Source organism: Sapajus apella, unplaced genomic scaffold (assembly GCF_009761245.1).
Source record: "Sapajus apella isolate SASKATOON/1434 unplaced genomic scaffold, GSC_monkey_1.0 scaffold24, whole genome shotgun sequence".
NCBI lineage: Eukaryota > Metazoa > Chordata > Mammalia > Primates > Cebidae > Sapajus > Sapajus apella.
The window spans coordinates 22,618,567-22,639,586 of record NW_022436964.1 but is presented as its reverse complement, the minus strand read 5'-3'; the positions used below and the strand labels follow the sequence as shown (position 1 = coordinate 22,639,586).

Genomic DNA, 21,020 nt, shown 5'->3' with positions numbered 1-21,020 from the left:
ATATTAAAGTGATAATAGTATCAAGGATCTTTCAATTATCAGAAAGGCTAAGTTGGGGAGAACTTTGCCATTTGATGAATATGGAGTCTTATCTGAGTTTTAATGACTTGTTTTGGGAAGAAAAGAGAAAAATCTTTTAAATTTAATAGTTTCACTACTGCATCATAATGGGAATCCCATGTGTGTGACTCATTCCTCTCTCAAATGAATGATCTTATTATGCAGAGTTATTCTGATAATAAATGGGAAAGCCAGAGAAAGTCTTCATTAATGAAATTACCAAGCCCATCCTCAAGATCTCCTCTGGGCAACTCTTGTCACCTGACAGTAGAACTCCTTTCCTCTGACAGCCTCCTAGCTAGTGATTACGTAATGACCGATTCAGGAAAACACATTCTCTTTGTGGATGCCTTGCCTACTTCACACATCTCACTGCAGCAGTATTTGCAAGGAGGGAGAGGAGCGGCTCTCAGTATTTCCAAGTCATGTTCTGTCTCCCGACCTTGATGTTACTTTGATGATGGATAGAATGGTTTCCACACTTCTCCAAATGCCCAAAATTGTCCAGGTATCTGGCACATAGTAGATACTCACCTCGTGGTGTTAATAAATGAGAGACCAGGGCTGAGCACCATGGCTAACACCTGTAATCCCAGCATTTGGGAGGTCAAGGAGGGTGGATCACAGGTCAGGAGTTAGCGACCAGCCTGACCAACATGGTGAAACCCCATCTCTACTAAAAATACAAAAATTAGCCAGACATGGTGGCATGTACCTATAATCCCAGCTACTCAGGGGGCTGAGGCAAGAGAATGGATTGAACCCTGGAGGTGGAGGTTGCAGTGAGCCGAGATCGTGCCACTGCATTCCAGCCTGCGTGACAGAGACTCTGTCTCAAAAAAATATATAAATAAACGAGAGACCAGATTAATAGCTAAGTCAGAAAACAATGAACATGACAACACAGTTTCGAGGTCTTAAGCATACCTGCTGAACGTGAATTTTTAATGAAGAGGGTTTATTATAATCTGTATATTTAACATGGAGTTTCTGTATGAGTATTCTTAGACAACTTTGAGGCATACTGCCTTAGGCAGCAGTTTCCAAGCTAATTATCAGACCAATTATCAGAATCACCTTGCATGTTTTATGACTCATAGATTTTTGGGCCTTCCCTTCCTGAATCAGGGTCCAAATGCAGGAATTTGTGGTTTTGCAAGAAATTATCAGGTGCTTTGAAATATGGGAACCACTATAGCAGGATATGTTGGATTGAATTTGCTCACACTTGGAATTAAGGGCATACTTGATAGGTAATCAGCTTGTTCTCTTTAAAAAAAAAAAAAAAATCCATCTGGTTTGAGTGACAAAGGTCATTTACCAAAACTCATTAAATGGTACAGTTAGGATTTGTGCATTTCACTGTAAGTTTTATCACAAAAATATGTGAACAGATGCTGAATTCTAGTTCATGATATGCTAAAGAGTTTAAGAGTGAAGTGTACTAATGACTGCAATGTACTTTGGTGTTTTTTTCTGGAGATGGAGTCTTGCTCTGTCACCCAGGTTGGAGTGCAATAGCATGATCTTGACTCACTGCAACCTCTGTGTCCCGGGTTTAAGCGATTCTCCTGCTTCAGCCTCCTGAGTAGCTGGGTTTACAGGCATGCGCCACCATGCCTGGCTAATTTTTTTATTTTTAGTACAGATGGGGTTTCACCATTTTGGCCAGGCTGGTCTTGAACTCCTGACCTCAGGTGATCCATCCACCTTGGCCTCCCAAAGTGCTGGGATTACAGGCATGAGCCACTATGCCCAGCCCGACTGCAGTGTTCTTTGAAATGCATCAAAAAGTAAGACGGTTGGCTGGATGAGTAGGTATGTGATAAAGCAAACAACAGCATTGTAGAATCTAGGTGGTGGGTATATGGGTGCTCACCTACAGTTCTTTCAACTTATCTATTATTAATAGAGACAGGGTCTCACTTTGTCGCCAAGCTGGAGTGCAGTGTTGTGATCTTGACTCACTGCAGGCCTTACCTCTTTTCAAGTGATCCTCTTACCTCAGCTTTCTAGCTGGGACTACAGGCACACACCACCACACCCAGCTGATTTTTGTATTTTTTGTAGAGGCGGGGTTTTGCCATGTTGCCCAGGATGGTCTCAAACTACTGGGCTCAAGTAATCTACTGGCCTTGGCCTCCCAAAGTGCTGGGATTATAGGTGGGTAAGCCACAGCGCCTGGCCTCAACGTTTTAAAATAAAATGTTGGGTAGAGAATCCTTAAATCATGCAGATGTGACTCTCAAGTACCCCCATGTAATTATGATGTCACCAGAATTTGAGAACCACTGCACGTTGAAACAAGATTAGTTCAGAGGTGTATCAACCTGGGAGTTGCTCTTTGGCTTTTAAAAGTTTCATAGGCCCAGTGTGGTGGGTTATGCCTATTATCACAGCATGATGGGAGGCAGAAGCAGGAAGACTGCTTGAACTCAGGAGCTGGAAACCAGCCTGGGCAACATGACAAAACACTGTCTGCAACAACAACAAAAATTAGCTAGGCATGGTGGCATGCACCTGTGGTCTCTGCTACTTGGAAGGCTTAGGTGGGTGGATCACTTGAGCCCAGGGGGCTGAGGCTGCAGTGAGCTGTGAATGTGCTGGTGCACTCCAGCCTGGGTGACAGAGCAAGACCCTGTCTCAAAAAAAAAAAAAAAAGTTTATAGAAAAGATATAGGAAATGGAAAATGTTGTTTTTGACCTCTGTCCTGGAAGTCTCTCTTGACTATGTGTCTTGTTGCATCACCTTACATGTGAAAACCTTTGGAAACATAGAAACACACTGAGCGCATGTTCAGTGTAAAGGCAAAGGCTTTCCACATACTGGCCAAACTTCAGTTTTCTTATCTTATAAAATGGGGACAATAAGATTTGCTCCAGGGTCTGTAACACTTGTTATTTCACGATTTAACTTTTGATAGGCTATAATATTTGTATTTCTCTTAATTGCAAGTAATATATGATAACTACTGAAGGATTCTAAAATATAATCAAAGTGAAATAAAAATCCCAGTCTCATTTTCTGGCCATATTTACAGTTAACATTTTGTGTTTTCTTCAAGGCATCTTTTTCTCTCTCTGTCCTTTTATTTATCTCTAGAAATGGGATATCATTTTGTGGCTTGCTTTTTTCACTTAATATTTTTGAATGTTTAATCAATTTAACAAATTTACATACTTTTGAATGGTTGTCTACCTGCTGTATGGGTGCTCTGTAAAATTTGCTTATCTGATACTCCACTGTTGGATATTAGGTTGTTTCCTGAGTTTTTCTTCTAAAAACAGCATTGAGTTGAATCCCAAAATACATATAATTGCAAAGGTATCTGCTCATTTTCTTAGGATAAAGTGTAAGAGGGGATGGGAACTTTTCTTCCAAACTGGGTAGCCTACTCACTTTCAGTGAGGCAAGTTCTCCTGTCTCCCTTTGCAGGATTTCATGCCCCTACCATGTCCTGGCCTGTGGCAGGGACCCTCATGGTTGAGCCCACTGAGTCGGAGGACAAGGCAGAGCTGGACAGATTCTGTGATGCCATGATCAGCATTCGGCAGGAAATTGCTGACATTGAGGAGGGCCGCATCGACTCCAGGGTCAATCCGCTGAAGGTGCGTAGGCCCTGGAACTTTGCTTGAAATGCTCCTTAAAGTAGAAAATGGTGTCTGGACAGTGTACCAGCAACTCCTGAACTCTCATCTGGAGATGATGTTCTTCCCTAGAATAAGGCAGTTCTCAGAAGTTATTACTTTGAAGTTTGCATCATCTTGAACAAATTACTCAAGGATGATGTGGTTGTAGAAGCTGTCCTCCAGCTGTCTAGTTGGAGAATTTGTAACATTCTGTGACTCTGATATAGTGAGATTATGGCATAAATGAAATTACATATTCATATTACAAACTCTGTACAAACACATATTCTTATGTTAGAGCAGTTATCACTGAGAAAACTGGATTGGCGCCAGGCGCTGTGGCTCACACCTATAATCCCAGCACTTTGGGAGGCCTAGGTGGGCAGATCACGAGGTCAGGAGATCAAGACCATTCTGGCTAACAAGGTGAAACCTTGTCTCTACTAAAAATACAAAAAAATCAGTCCGTCGTGGTGGCGCGTGCTATAGTCCCAGCTACTCGGGAGGCTGAGGAAGGAGAATCATTTGAACCTGGGAGGCGGAGGTTGCAGTGAGCCGAGATCGCACCACTGCACTCCAGCCTGGGTGACAGAGCTAGACTTCATCTCAAAAAAAGAAAGAAAAAAAACTGGATTGGCATTTGGACTGAATGTTACAATGTTTATGCCCCATGTTGAGGAAGAGTTGGCTGGGCTCTGCTTCTTCCAAAACATGTTAATTGTGTATCTGGTCAGAGTCCTAAGTTTCTTGTTAGACCAGATATTAAGCTGGAAGATCAGGAGTGAAGAATATCACGAAGGCTATGGTTGGGTCTTCATGGCTATAAGCCATAGAACAAGTCTGAGATGTCTGCAGCAGGTGGGGCAGGCTCCCAAACTGCCTACCTGCAGGAGATGGCAGGAGTCAGCAACTTGCAGAAGGCAGGCACCTCGCTAGCTGTGAGTTTCACAGAGTAATGGAGGCATACAAGATGATTACATTTACCGTCATTTACTTCTCTTTTCTCTCTGGAGACTTCTGCTTCTTTTAGGATTTAGGCTGTTTTTTTTTTTTAAATGGCAATAAACATTTTAAAGAGCGTAACAGTGAGATATAATACAAGTGGGTAATACTATTCATAGGATGATACCACATTTTAAAATGAGCCAAATTATGCTATATGCTGTTTATTAACATATGCAGTAATAGTATAATAGCATGATGAGAATGGTAAACACCAAATCCAGAAGAGTGGTTAGCTCTGGGAAGGGGACACATAGGCATCTCCAAGTATATAGGTAATTTTTTCTAGAAGGTGAAGCAAATATGACAGAATGTTCATTAGATTTTGCTGGGTGGTAGATGTGATTATTATTACCATGACATTCTGGTATTTAAAATATTACACAATTACAAATCACATTGTACCCTCTAAATTGAAAGAAAACAACACCTTTCTCTGCCTGGTCTCCTATCAGAAGCTTGATGGCTGAGGTGCAGGGTGGGAGGAGAAGAGTGTATTGCTCTGACCCCTCCTCTGTGTTTCTGTCTCAGATGTCTCCACACTCCCTGACCTGCGTTACATCCTCCCACTGGGACCGGCCTTATTCCAGAGAGGTGGCAGCTTTCCCACTTGTAAGTTCTCTGAATTTGTGCCAGCTGGGAAGGCACGGGCCAGCTCGTATCCTGAGGGGTGTACACTCTTAGCCTCCTCCTTAGAAGCCATATGTGGGGCACCTTGTGAAATGTGGGTCTTAATGAGAAACGAGGAGCAAAGAAATTGGCTTTCAGAGGCAAGATCACAGAGTATCAACCACAGGTCTGGGAAGCCATAGGGAACATAGCGGGAGAAAACTGAATAGGAGTCCTGCCCAGTGGACCAATGTGTTTTCCTCCACCGTGGGACAGGGAGATGGCGCCCAATGCAAGCTTCCTCTCCTGATTCTTATATGGAGAAGGTTCTGTGCCTGAATGAGGTAGGGAGAAGGCTCAAAATGTGCCAAATTATGCTATGTGCTATTTATGAATCTGTGCAGTGATAGTATAAAAACATAATGAGAATAGTAAATCCTATATTCAGAATAATGGTTGTCATTGGAGAGGAGGGCAAACAAAATACTTTTTAAAAAATTGTTCAAATTTTTACTTTAATGCACCGTATGAGAAATTAACTTTTAAATCAGCTGAACTGTATGGAAAATGACATGGCAAATAAATTAGAACTATGTTAAAAGAGGTCAGCTAAATATCCAAACTAAAGTAATGTAAGGTTAGCTTTTAGGTTCTCAGAATATTTGTTGGCCTGATGGTGTCTTAGGCTGTGGGAATAGCATTTCCACCTCTTTTTTCCTCTCAGAACATGTCACAGCATTTCCATCTTTTGTCCTTTGCAGCCCTTTGTGAAACCAGAGAACAAATTCTGGCCAACCATTGCCCGTATTGATGACATATATGGAGATCAGCACCTGGTTTGTACCTGCCCACCCATGGAAGTTTATGAGTCTCCATTTTCTGAACAGAAGAGGGCCTCTTCTTAGTCCTCTATCGCTAAGTTCAAAGGACTGATTTGATGCCTCTCCCCAGATAATTTTATAAGCAAGAAAGATTTCATCTCACACCCCCGCCTCAAGTTAGGGGTCTTATGTACTATGTATATATATATCTTTGTAATCTCTGTCAGGGTAAACGTAAATACAGTAGCTGGAGGGAGCTGAAGCTGACTGTTGGAAGATGGATTTGCTTTGGTTATTTTGCTTCCACATGTGCCAGTTGCCTGGATTGGGAGCCATTTTGTTTTTTGCATAGAAATTCTTAGGAACTTTAAACTTTCAATGTGGCAAGTTGGCAGACATAGAGGCTGTCCTGGAGGCTCAACAGACTTGTATTTGTTCCAAAAAAGTCCATGTGGACTGTGCCATCTGTGGGAAATCCCAGGGAAAATGTTTACATTTTGTATACCCTGAGCAACTCTTTTTCCTCTAATATGCCTAACCTGTAATCACATTTCTGAGTGTTTTCCTCTTTCTTTTTCTGTGTGTGAGTTTTTTTTAATCTGCATTTATTAGTATTCTAATAAAAGCATTTCAGTTGGAAGAATGCCTTTCTTTGGTTTATTTTATCGTTTTAGAGGGAGCTGAAGGGCAATGAGAACACCCAACCTAACAGCCATTGTTACACCATCAGTTTTGCCTTTGACTGGCTGAAGAAACAGTTGCCTTGGTCAACAGTGAAGGCCACTTTGGCCCTTTTTGTTAGAATTGAGTTAGACTGCATGTAACTGAATGCCAGCTATGGAAGTTCAATCAAATAGCAATTTATCTTTTCTCATTTAAGTCCAGAGGTAATATGCCAAGCCCTGCTGCTCCTTCAGTTTTCATCCGCATGGTCTCAGGATGGCTGTTGCCTATCCAGGCACCATGTACCCATTCTAGTTAATATAAAAAGGGAAGAGCAAAGGCCCAAGTGCGGTGGCTGACACCTGTAATCCCAGCACTTTGGGAGGCTGAGGCAGGGGGATCACCTGAGATCAGGAGTTTGAGACCAGCCTGCAACATGCTGAAACCCCTTCTCTACTAAAAATATAACAAATTAGCTGGGCGTGGTTGTGCACACCTATAGTCCTGGCTACTGGGGAGGCTAAGGTTCGAGAATTGCTTGAACCCCAGAGGCAGAGGCTGCAGTGAGCTGAGATTGAGACACTGCACTCCAGCCTGGACAACAGGCCTCCCGAGTAGCTGGGATTACAGGTGTCCACCACCATGTCCAGCTAATTTTTTGCCTATCAGCAAAAACAGGATATCCTGTTGCCATGGTAACTGCAGACCTGGGGACCCTTCCCTTCTTCAGTTGGAAACTATGCTTACTGCAAAAGCTAGCCAGCAGGGCCTGCAATGGCTCCTGTTTAGGAAGGACAAGTGTATGATAGTAAATAATGGAAGCAAACAGCAATTCTTTTCTACTTACAGTGTTTATAGTTGCATGCCAAGGTTGTTTCCATGGCTATTATCCATTAGTTTGCCCTAGAACACAGCAGAGCCAAACACAGGTGGTAAGAGTCAAGTGAATCACTTGTCCTTCACTATTAAATTGCTCACGTATTACTTAACGCTTTTACCAGTCTTTCCCTGTCCCGGCTCTCATCCTCAAAGGTACTGCCCTCTGGAGCCCTGTCCCGAGCCACCTTGCTTTGCAGGCTCCTAGTCATTCTTTGCATTTCATCATTTCAAAAATGCTTTCCTCATATCCCCATGAAATAGGCTTTCTCTGTTATATTCTGTCTCGGCCCTTGGTTTGTTTCCTCCTGTACCCTGGGCACCATTTGTAATTAATTTTTTAGTGTTCACTCTGTTTTTGTCTCTATGTTTTGGTCTCTCTAGCAGAGACCATATCTGACCCATCATTGGATTCTTAGTGCTGAGCCAGGGTCTTCCAAGTAGTATGTGTTTAACAAATAAAAAGAAATATGGGCTGGGCCCATGGTGGCTCATGTCTATAATGCCAGCACTTTGGGAGGCCAAGGTGTGGCAGATTGCCTGAGGTCAGAAGGTTGAAGCCACCTTCGCTGTTGACGAAGGTGAAAACTTATCTCCACAAAAAATACAAAAAACTAGCTGGATGTGGTGATGTGTGCCTATAATCCCAGCAACTCAGGAGGCTGAGGCACGAGAATCACTTGAACTCAGGAGGTGGAAGTTGCAGTGAGCCAAGATCACGCCACTGCACTCCTGCCTGGGTGACAGAGCGAGAGATCTCCAGAGAGCGAGAGAGAGCAAGAGTGAGAGCGAGAAAAAAGAAATATATGGTGGGTTGGGCACGGTGGCTAACCACTACAATCATAGCACTTTGAGAAGCTGAGGTGGGTGAATCACTTGCGGTCAGGAGTTAAAGACCAGCTAGCCAAAATGGAGAAACCCTGTCTCTACTGAAAATATAAAAATTAGCTGGGTGTGGTGGTATGTGCCTGTAGTCCCAGCTACTCGGGAGGCTGAGGCAGGATAATTATTTGAACCTGAGGCGGAGGCTGCAGTCAGCTGAGATTGGCCAGTGCACTCCAGCCTGGGGCGACAAAGACTCAGTCTCAAAAAAAAAAAAAAGAATTTTAACTATCTCAAAAAGGCACATTGCCATGGAAACCAGTATTTCCAATGTCTGCTGTGTGCAGTTCTTAAAGATATGTACAAAATGCCAGAGCTTGAAGATGGGCCCTCTGAACTGGCTTTGTGTAGAGTGTGTCACCTAAAATTTTTCTGCTTATCATGGAAAAAAATACATAATACAAAATGTAGCATTTTAACCATTCCCAGGCATACAATGAGTTAAGTACATACACAAGGTTGTGCAGAGGTGGTTTTTTTTAGTCAAGTGAAACAGTGGGAATGGAGATGAGCAGAGTTTTAAGACTGGGAGCCTAAGGCAGACATACGCACCCGTCCTATGAACTGGGCATCCCCTCAGCATCCTCACAGCCCTGGCCCTAGCCACTTCCACCTGGGACTGACCACAGGTCACTTAAAGCAATCCTCACCTGCCTGGTGTGATAAAGAGCAATGGTCCCAGCCCCATCTGGAAACCCATGAGGCCTATATACTCCATGAAACAGCCCAAACCCTGGCCAATGTCTGACCAACAGTCTATCCCAGAGCCTTGTAAATCACTATAAGTGCTCCCGTTTCAGCTTCCAAACTGCTTGTCTCAGATGGATTCATGCGCCCTGAAGTGGCACCTAAATCCTTTTTCTAAATGAGGGGCACCAGTTTTGTCGTTGGAAACCTGATGCCCCTTATCCAGATAAAGAGTTGCCTCTCAACTTGTGCTGTTCAAATTTCAGGAAACTTTCCGTAACTCTAGGCCTTTACAGGATAATGCTGGACTTAGTTAACCTTGCATCTTTTATGCAAGTCTTACCATTTTAAGAGAAAGCCCCCTTTTCCCTGGCTTTGGCCAGGGATCCTATAGTTAGTCCCAGATCAGTTACTGGTACTTTGGCCTTGAGCTCTGATGTGCTTGGCTTCTTGCTCCTGCCAGCGCTGAGTCAAGAAAGTCTCTCCCCCACCCTCCACCCTTCCCCAACTAGGCAGCAAGATTGCTGAACTGAGGAGCCCAGATATGGGCCCAAATGCAGGGAATTAAGAGGGAAGGGAGTGAACATCCGAGGCATTAAAGTGTCTGAGAGGTTGAAAATTGTGTTCAGAAGGCCGGGCACGGTGGCTCATGCCTGTTATCCCAGCACTTTGAGAGGCCGAGGTGGGTGGATCACCTGAGGTCAGGAGTTCTAGACCAGCCTGGCCAACATGGTAAAACCCTGTCTCTACTAAAAATATAATAATTAGCTGGAGATGGGGGCACATGCCTGTAATCCCAACTACCAAGGAAGCTGAGGCAGGAGGATCACTTGAACCTGGGAGGTGGAGGCTGCAGTGAGCTAAGATGGCACCACTGTACTCTAGCCTGGGCGACAGAGCTAGATCCTGAGACTCCATTTCAAGATCTCCAAAAAAAAAAAAGGAGTATGAGGTTTTTGCTCTTTTTTCTTCTTCTTTTAAGCTCATCAGCTATATTTAGTATATGTTATTTGTGCCCAAGACAATTCTTCCAGTGTAACTCAGGGAAGCCAAAAGATTGGACACCCCTGCATATCATTGTTCCTATGGGAAATATTCATACAAACAAAAGATTATTTCATTTTCAACTTACATCAAGACAAAGATCATGGCTTTCATTCATTCACAAATTAACTTCTGGAACAAAGCCAGGGATTGCATGCAATTTCTTCCGAATTTAGCAGAATCTACGGAGGATTGAAAAAAAACAACTGTAAATTGCTTTTTAAGGGGAACTGCATGAAAGGAAACAAGTCTGTGGCTGCTGTAAGAGGTCTAGGGTTTTCAAAACTGACACAAGTGAAATCTTAGTGTGCTTTTGATCTGTTGTTGCATTGTTACATTTAGTTTAATCTCACTAGTAAAGTACTTGTACAGTTCTGGGTATAACATTTTAAATTTCCTACAAAAGAGTTGTGAAGAACATTTGAAAAGTCAAAACAAAAAACTCAGTGAGATTCAGAAGACTTAAGTGCTTTAAGTAATAACCAAAATAATAAACTCCCCCAAAACAGGCTGGAATCCAATAGCTCTAGGAGTGAGGTCGGTCACGGTCATCTTAAAAAAATGCAGACTTTCCCCACTGGTGCTGCCACTGGAAACTTGATTGAAAACTGCTACTCACAGCAGAAGAGCAAGCAGCCAAAGTTGAACTCAACGCAGATTCTTTCTTTAAAAGTCTGGCATACAGAATGGAAAAAAAAAAGATAACTTGCTTGTGTTCAAGACATTTCATCCAATATGAACTATAAAGGAATATCAATGTTATGCAAAATACAAAATCTAGATGTTTTTATCGGTTAAAAGAAGCTTACTGGTTAAATGCATTCCAAAAGACAATGAAGAAAATTATATCTGTGGATGAGGCAGTTGCGGCAGGCTACTATAAACTTGCAAATAGCAAAGGAATGAGTATAGTCTGTGGTGTCAGACATATTGGGAGGGTGGGAATGGAGAGTTATCTAGCAAAACTATTAAAAAAAAAAAACAAAAAACTCTCAGGTTGGAGTACAGTGGCACAATAAGGGCTCACTGCAGCCTCGACCTTCCTGGTTGAAGCGATTCTCCTGCCTCACCTCTGCCAAGAAGCTGAAGACTACAGGTGCATGCCACCATGCCCAGCTGATTTTTTGGAATTTTAAAAGAGACAAGGTCTTACTATGTTGCCCAGGCTGGTCTCAAACTCCTGGGCTCAAGCAATCCTCCTGCCTTGGCCTCTCAAAGTGCTGGTGAGCTACTGCATCAGTCTAGCAACATTATTTTTATATTTTGTAAAAAAGACAGCCATTAGCCTGAGTGTCTGCCATTCATAGAAGTGCTGTCAATCTTAAGTCTAATGCTACCAAGCATGAGGGTATTTTGGGAGAAGGGGCTGCAGGAAGGTGCTAGTTAAGCAGGCTTTATACAGTCCTTAAACAATTATTTCCCAGAAGTAAGTTGCATTTACGAATAAAGCTTGGCCAGGCACAGTGGCTCACGCTTGTAACTCCAGCACTTTCGGAGGCTGCGGCAGGCGGATTACTTGAGGTAAGGAGCTTGAGACCAGTCTGGCCGACATGATGAAACCCCAACTCTACCAAAAATAAACACACACACACACACACACACACACACACACACACACACACACGCGCGCGCGCCAGGCATGGTGGTATCTGCCTGTAGACTCAGCTACTCAGGAGGCTGAGGTAGGAGACTCGTTTGAACACAGGAGTTGGAGATTGAAGTGAGCCAAGATTGCACCACTGTACTCCAGCCTGGGTGACAACAGCAAGACTCAGTCCCCCCATTTAAAAAAAAAAAAAAAGAAGACAAGAATGAAGCCCATGATAATTATGGTATGAAAATAAGGGGAGTCTCTAAAAGAAATATGCATTATGCAACAATCATTGTCAGGTATTTTTAGATGAAATTTAGTCAGGTTGCATATTGGTTCTCTGCAGCAAGGAGGTCTCCCTATGTTGCCCAGGCCAGTCTCAACTCCTGGCCTCAAGCAGATCTTCCCACCTCAGCCTCCCAAAGCCCTGGGATTATAGCTGTGAGCCACTGTGCCAGACCACTTCCCTTTGGAATACTGTCCAAACCTGATGTCAAGGGCAAAACGATATAAGTGAAATTAAAAGTAAATTATTGAGTAAATAATTGAACAACAGTGAGGCAGAAAAAAATAGTGCAAAGTAATATATAGCTTTGAATTTAAATTCTAGCCCCACTAATGACTAGCTGTGACTTAGGGCAAGTGGTTAACTCTCTGAAACTGCTTCCTAATCTGTAAAACGGTGACAATGACATTTACCTGAGTGCTGTTGGTATTTTTCACACATTATTTTACTTACAGAGGTGAAAAATACCAACAGCACTCACTTCTCTTTTTAGATACAGACTGAACATATATGGGAAATATTCCCATTCCTACTTCAAAGACACGGACATGCTGGTAAAATATTCCTCTTTTCCTCACTCAAATTTCCCCAGTAAATACTCCTCTTTATCTCTTTTCCATAGAAAAAAATAAGTTCTAAAGGAAGAAAGGGAAGTATGCAGGTGATAGAAATAGAGAGGGGACACACAGAACTTGAAACCACATGGCTCATAGAGGTCCCTAGACTGGGTATGTTGTACCTTTGGAATTGGGGTGTTTCAATAACGTTGGGGAATGGATGTTAAGAATTGAAGCTGCAGTCACATTGGATAGTAAGGAGCAGAAATGGGCACATTTAGAATTGGGAAAGCCCTGTTCCAATATGAGGACTGAAAAATCAGTATCTACTAGTCCAGGGTCATTGCAAGAAACAAGTTCCCGATCTCAGGTCATTGGTCGAAACAAACTCATACAAACAAGAGGTGTGATTGCATGTGAATACAGAAACCAGTTCATACTATCTGCACGGTGAAGGAGTCCCATTTAACAAAACATAACATTTGGTTCAGCTTCAGAAAACCATATAAGGCCCCAGCAGAAATAACCTAAAAATTTCTCCAAAGGAAGCAGCTGCATCCATAACCAAGCCATGAACAAAAATTTCTCAGAAGAAAACTCCTATAAACTTGCAGATACAAATTTATTTATTTTTAAAGGAAATGCAATGTTAAGGACCAACAAATGGCAAAATTCTTAAAGAATCAGAAATGAGAGAAAGATTTGGCGGGGGGGGCGGTGATGGAGATAGCAAACCACCATGGCATGTATGTACCTGTGCAACAATCCTGCAGGACACAGGATGTGCACATGTACCCCCGGGCCCAAAGTACAACAACAATAACAACAAAGAACTTTGAAAGAAGTATGCTGAAATGCTCAAAGAGATCATGGACTAAAATCCATAAATAAGAACAGGAGGTTATGAAACAAGAACAGATAAACTTGAAAACAAAATAGTTCTAAAAGAAAAAACTTATTTAGATCTTATTTTGACAGGCTAAACCGAAGACTAGACACAATTAATGAGAAAATTTATGAAACTGAAAGAAAATTTAATAAAGTGGGGAAATCACCTAGAACACAGCACAGAGGGAGGACTATATTTTATTTTGTTTTGACACAGTCTCACTCTGTCACCAGGCACCAGGCTAGAGTGCAGTGGCGTGATCTTGGCTCACTGCAACCTCCACCTCAGAGGGAGGATTTAATAGGATTTAATAGATGTTAAGTTGTGCAGGGTAGATGAAAGACTTCTAAGACATTCAAGAAGGACATAGGATGGGAAAGGAGAAATATATTTAAAAGATAATAAAAAGTGTCCAGAACTAAAGATATATACTTTCAATTAAAAGGGCACAATGATTCCCAAACTAGATAGCAATATACATCTAGACACATTTTAGTGAAACTCAAAAGCTACTAGAAAACAGAGCCTTCAAAGAAAAGACAATCAAACTGACATTCAACTTTTCTCAGCAACAATAGATGCCAGAACAGTGGTATATCTACAAGATGCTGAAGAAAGGTAACCAGCAACCTAGAATTCTAAACCCAGACAATTTCTTTCTAAAACCAGTGTAAAAAATGAAGATACTTTCTGACCTGCAAAGACCGAGAATATTTACTGTTCAAAGACTGTCACTGTGAGGAGAGGTGCAGTGGTTCACACCTTTAATCCCAGCACTTTGGGATGCCAAGGCAGGTGGATCACCTGAGGTTAGGAGTTCGCGACCAGGTTGGCCAATGTGGTGAAACCCTGTCTCTACTAAAAACACAAAAAATTAGCCGCGCCTGGCTTTATTCTTTAATAAACAAATACATAAACAATGACCAATATTGAATAGTCTGCATGCTACAGTATTTGTTGCTTTCCACATTTTAAAAACAAAAACCTCAAGCACAGAGCATAGCATAGATGTTACTTTCCATCTGCTGGCTGAGTGTATTCAGCTATAATAAAAAAGAAATAGCTTATTTGTTGGGTTGTTAGGAAGTTTGTCATATAGTATAGACGCATAGGTGTTTAATAAATATTAGTTTTCCCAGGCCAGGCATGGTGGCTCACTGCTGTAATCCCAGCACTTTGGGAGGCTGAGGCAGGCAGATCATGAGGTCGGGAGATCAAGATCATCCTGGCTAACACAGTGTCTCTTCTAAAAATATAAAATATTAGTCGGGCATGGTGGCACGTGCCTGTAGTCCCAGCTACTTGGGAAGCTGAGGCAGGAGAATTGCTTGAACCTGGGAGGCAGAGGTTGCAGTGAGCTGAGATTGCACCACTGTACTCCAGCCTAGGCCACAGAGCAAGCTTCCATCTCAAAAATAAAATAATAAAAAATAAAAATAAAACATTAGTTTTCACTGAAAGAGTGTATTTGTGGTAAAATGTTTTAGTTTCTTAGATTAAAAATCTGTCTTTGAAAGGTTGCTTTGGGCACCTCAAATTCCACACAAGATGGAGACAAGTATATCCCACCCTATTCCTCTTGCTAATTATAAATAAAAACTAAGGAAACCCAGTCTCTACGAAAAAAATACAAAGCATTAGCCTGGTGTGGTGGTGCCCACCTGTACTCCCAGCTACTGGGGAGTCTAAAGTGGGAGGATAGCTTGAGCCTGGGAGGTTGAGGCTGCAGTGAGCCATGACTGTGCCATTGCACTCCAGCCTGGATGACAGAGTAAGACCTTGTCTAAAAAACAAAAAAATTCATCAAGAGTTGTAAAGCAAAATTTGAATAAATAATAACTGAGGTCTTCTTGTTGGATCGAAGCCTCCACAATGTAACCAAGTCGGTTCTCATCAAACCGTATTATAAATGTATGTGGAATGAATGTGGATTCATTAAAACCAACAGGATTCTCTTCTGAACTAGATACTGACACTTAGCTTATTGCAGAGAAACTAAACATGTGAGAATAGTGAGAATATCCAAGAAAGTTCCGCAAAAGAAGATAAATCAGGGACAATTTGCTCTACCAGATGATAAAACATTATAATGATACAGAAATTAAAATAGCTTGAAAGACAACAAATAAATAAAATAAAATGTATTAATATGAACAATAAATAAATAAATAAAAACTAAGCACTCTGGGGTATGTAGAATATCCTGGGAGTAAGCTTCCTGGGATCTTTCCTATACTTGCTTTTTGCCTTCTTTTGCTTTGTTTTGGCTTGGGTTCAGTGGAAGCCTACAATCAGAAAATATCAATGGATACAGACAAAGAAAAAAACCCTGCTCTCACAAGCCAAATGAATGGAAAAAGGGGTGACACTGAAGGAGAAAAAACTGCCTACTCTACATGAACACACTGGGAGAAAACCACACCCATTCTTCCTGGTCACTGGGTCTGGCCAAGACTGTGGTGTGGACCCTTGTAGACCATGCCTGCCCTGTACTGAGCGATTGACTGCAAAAAAGCAGCATCCCATCGACTCCAAGTAGAGATGGAGGTGGGATTGAAGAGAAAAGGGAGCTAGAGAAATGGATTCTTTAAATCTTCGCAGGAAATTCTGGGAATACCCTGAAGTAGATCAACTCATCACATCGACTATAATTCAACACAGCAAAATGAACTGTGAGTGGCTATAGTTCAGGTTTCAGATTGGCTTCTAGGTAGCATCCAAGTGAGGCAGATTAGAAAACACCGCAAAGGCTCTGAAAACTAGATTGACACAGAAACACAGCCTACAAAAGTGGGCCAGAAGATGCATTCTGAACCTAAACTGTTTGATTTCCTTATAAAATAGAAGATTTAAATAGAAATTAGTTTCATGGTACTCAAAATGTCCAGTACACAATGGAAAATTACCTATCCTATCAAGAAACAAGACAATCTCAACTTGAAAAAAACATTACAAAGACCCAAATGGAAATTTCGGAATGGAAAAATATACCATTCCAAATAAAAAACTTACTGGATGGGCTCAACAGAACAATGCAGATATATGAATGATTCGGTGAACTCAATCACTGGAAATTACCCAATCTGAACAACAGAATATAAACCAAATAAAAATGAACAGAATCTCAGAGGCTTTTGGGACAGTAATAAAATATTTAATCTTTATGTCACTGGAGTTCCAGCAGAAAAGGAAAAGGACCGCGGAGGCTTGAAACCATATTTAAAGAAGTAATGGCTAGAAACTTCCCAAATTTGACAGGAGATAAACATCTGGATTCAAGAAGCTGGGTGAACTTAAAACATGATAAGCCTGAAGAAACTCATTATCAAACACATCATAATTAAATTTCTGAAAACTAAAGACAAAAAATCTTGAAAGAAGCCAGAGAAGAGCAACGCATTACCCATAGGGGAAAAAGAAAATGAGTAACAGCAGACTTCTTATCAGAAATCACGGAAGCCACTAAGAAGTGGCAAGTTATTTTCAAGCGTTAAACAAAATGCCAGTTCAGGAAAATGAAAATATCCCTTAGGAATGAAGGTGAAATGACCATTCTTGTATGAAGGAAAACTAAGACAAGTTGTCTCTAGCAGACCTGATCTAAAAGAATTACTAGAGTTAAGTTCTTCAGGCATAAAAGAAATAATAGAAAAAAAACGTAGAAAATCAAGTTTGGAAAGAGCAATGGCAAGGGGAACTATCTGGGTATTAAACTATTCTTCTCTTTCAAAGTTTAAAAAATTATTATTATTATTATTATTATTATCATTTTTTTTTGAGACGGAGTTTCGCTCTTGTTACCCAGGCTGGAGTACAATGGCGCGATCTCGGCTCACTGCAACCTCCGCCTCCTGGGTTCAGGCAATTCTCCTGCCTCAGCCTCCTGAGTAGCTGGGATTACAGGCACACGCCACCATGCCCAGCTGAATTTTTGTATTTTTAGTAGAGACGGGGTTTCACCACGTTGACCAGGATGGTCTTGATCTCTTGACCTCGTGATCCACCCGCCTCGGCCTCCCAAAGTGCTGGGATTACAGGCGTGAGCCACCGCGCCCGGCCAGAAAAAATTATGTTTGACACCAAAAGCATGATCCATAAAATAGGAAATCGGTGAATCAGACTTCATCTAAATTAAAAACTTTTTCTCTGAAATACCCTACTAAAAGGACGAAAATTCAACTAACATAACAAAAAAAAAATGCAATTAGTGGACTGGAAAAAATATCTGCAAGTCAAATATCCAACAAAAATATATGCTAGGGAAAAGACAGTCTTTTCAATAAATGGTCCTGGGAAAACTGGATACCCATATGCAGAAGAATGAAACTAGACTCCTATCTCTCACCATATACAAAAATAAAATAAAAATGGATTAAAGACTTAAATCTAAGACCTCAAACTATAAAACCACTAAAAGGAAACAATGAGGAAACTCTCTAGGACACTGGTCTGGGCCAAAGTTTCTTGAGCAATACTCCATACAAGCACAAACAACCAAAGCAAAAATGGACAAACGGGATCACATCAAGTTAAAATGCTTCTGCACAGCAAAGGAAACAATCAACAAAGTGAAGAGACAACCCACAGAATGGGAAAAAATATTTGCAAACTACCCATCTGACAAGGGATTAATCATCACAATATATAAGGAGTTTAAACAACTTTACAGAAAAAAACCTATTAATCTGACTAAAAATGGGTAAAAAATTTGAAGATTTCTTAAAAGAAGACATACAAATGGCAAACAGGTATATGAAAAGGTGCTCAGCATCAATGATTATCAGATAAATGTAAATCAAAAGTACAAAAAGATATTCTCTCACCCCAGTTAAAAAGACTTTTATCCAAAAGACAGGCAATAACAAATGCTGTTGAAGAGGTGGAGAAAAAAGAACTCTCGTATGCTATTGGTGGGAATGTAAATTAGAACAAACATGGAGAACAGGTTTCCCAAAAACTAAAAACAGAACTACCATATGATCTAGCAATCCCACTGCTGGGTATATGTTTGAAAGAAAAATCCGTGTATCAGAGATATCTGCACTCCTATGTTTGTTGCAGCACTGTTCACAGTAGCTAACATTTGGAAGCAACCTAAGTGTCCATTAACAGATGAACGGGTAAGAAAATGTGGTACATATACATGATGGAGTACTATTGTGCCATAAAAAAGAATGAGATTCCGTCATTTGCAACAACATGGATGAAACTGGAGATCATTATGTTAAGTGAAATAAACCACACACACAAAGAGAAACACTGCATGCTCTCACTTACTTGTGGAATCTAAAAAATCAAAATAATTAAACCCATGGACATAGAGAGTAGAAGAATGATTACCAGAGGCTGGAAAGGGTAGTGGGGTCAGAGGGGAGGTGGGGATAGTTAATGGATACAAAAAATTTGTTAGAAAGAATAAGGCCTTCTATTTGATAGCACAACATGGTAACTACAGGCAACTAATAATTGTGTATTTTAAAGTAACTTAAATAGTATAGATTGTTTATAACTTGAAGAATAAATGTCTTGAGGTATGAGTAACTCATTCCCTGTGATGTGCTTATTTCACATTGCATGCTTGTATCGAAACAGCTCATGTACCCCATAAATATATACACCTACTATGTACCCACAAAAATAGAAAACTAAAAAAAATTTAAATCGAACAAAAGACCAGTATTCCGAATGTATAAAGAATTTTAAACTCAACAGAAAAAAAAAAATCCCATAAAAAGTGAGCAAAACAGTTGAACAGACACTTCACAAACATATAGGATAGCAACTAAACACGAGGAGATAATTAAGTCATCAGCCATCAGGGGAATACAAAATAAAATCATGATGTGATACTACTACACATCTATTTGAATGGCTAAAATAAAAATACTGAGCATACTTAGTGTGGACAAGAATGCAGAACATTGGAACTCACACATTACTGATGGGAATGTAAAATGCTACAGCCACTTTGGGAAATGGTTTCTTATAAAGCAAATCATATACTTATCATGCAACCTAGAATTACGTCACTGAGAAAACTTACGTCCACACAAGACTCTGTACACCAGTATTTAGCAGCTTTATTTATAACAGACAAAAACTAGAAACATCCCCAAAATCCTTTAAGGCATGAACAGATGAATAAACTGGAATACTATTCAACAATATGAAGGAATGAAACTATTTGATATATGCAATAACTCAGATGGATGTCAAGGTTATTGTGCTGTGGGGCAAAAAAAATCCAATCTCAAAAAAGTTACATACTATGTGATTCCACTTATATTTCATCCTTGAGATGACAAAATTATAGTGATGGTGAACAGAAACAATGGTTGTCAGGAGTTAGGGTTGGAGGAAGTTGTGACTCTAAAAGGTAGCAGGGGAGAATTAACTTTTTGATGATCAACAGTCCATCTTCTATTATGGTGGTGGTTTATATCACTACCACTCTATGTATATATGTATCAAATAAATGTATATCATAAAATCCCATAAAACTATACATACATACACCTGGAGTTCATATAAAAATCAGTGAAATTCAAGTAAGCAATTACTTAATATTACTGTACCAGTGTCAATTTCCTGGTCTGGACAACTTACTGTGATTATATAAGATGCTATCCGTGGGGGAAACTGGGAGAAAAGTACATAGAAATTCTCTGTACTATTTTTGCAGCTTCTTGTGACTCTATAATTACTTCAAAATTTGTAAAGGCCAGGTGTGGTGCCTCACCTGAGGTCAGGAGTTTGAGATCTGCCTGGTCAGCATGGTGAAACCCTGTCTCTACTAAAAATACAAAAAATTACCTGGGCAAGGTGGTACATGTCTGTAATTCCAGCTACTCAGGAGGCTGAGGTAGGAGAATCGTTTGAACCTGGGAGGTGGAGGTTGCAGTGAGCTGAGATCCTCCCATTGCACTCTGGCCTGGGCAACAAGAGTGATACTTTGTCTCAAAAATAAATAAATAAATAAATAGAATTTTTAAACATAAATTGAGGGATTGTTCTTTATAGAAATGGAGCTTTGTTAAATATCTGTGACCCAAATAAAAATAGTTTATGTTGGGGGTCACGGGGGTACTTTAGTAGTCGGTAAATATAAGCCCAAAAGTTCATTTAAGATTTACTACGGGGGCCAGGCGCGGTGGCTCAAGCCTGTAATCCCAGCACTTTGGGAGGCCGAGGCGGGTGGATCACGAGGTCAAGAGATCGAGACCATCCTGGTCAACATGGTGAAACCCCGTCTCTACTAAAAATACAAAAAATTAGCTGGGCATGGTGGTGCGTGCCTGTAATCCCAGCTACTCAGGAGGCTGAGGCAGAATTGCCTGAACCCAGGAGGCGGAGGTTGCGGTGAGCCAAGATCGCGTCATTGCACTCCAGCCTGGGTAACATGAGTGAAACTCCGTCTCAAAAA

At 40.9% G+C, this 21,020-nt stretch overlaps 1 protein-coding gene and 1 long non-coding RNA gene across 2 annotated transcripts in view; one reads left to right on the top strand and one right to left on the bottom strand.

The window, feature by feature from the left end:
* GLDC (glycine decarboxylase) overlaps positions 1-6,766 on the top strand; it is a 107,104-nt gene extending 100,338 nt beyond the window's left edge. The window contains exons 23-25 of the mRNA XM_032291095.1: positions 3,497-3,669; positions 5,224-5,304; positions 6,063-6,766. Coding sequence (XP_032146986.1) covers positions 3,497-3,669; positions 5,224-5,304; positions 6,063-6,206 — 398 coding nt within the window. The 3' untranslated portion in view covers positions 6,207-6,766. The remainder of the gene's footprint in view (positions 1-3,496; positions 3,670-5,223; positions 5,305-6,062) is intronic.
* Positions 4,841-11,312, bottom strand: LOC116559908. Its single transcript, XR_004272678.1, has 2 exons — positions 10,363-11,312; positions 4,841-4,977 (listed from the first exon to the last, which is right to left on the bottom strand). It is a non-coding gene; the product is annotated as an uncharacterized LOC116559908 (long non-coding RNA).
* Between the last annotated feature and the right edge of the window lie 9,708 nt (positions 11,313-21,020).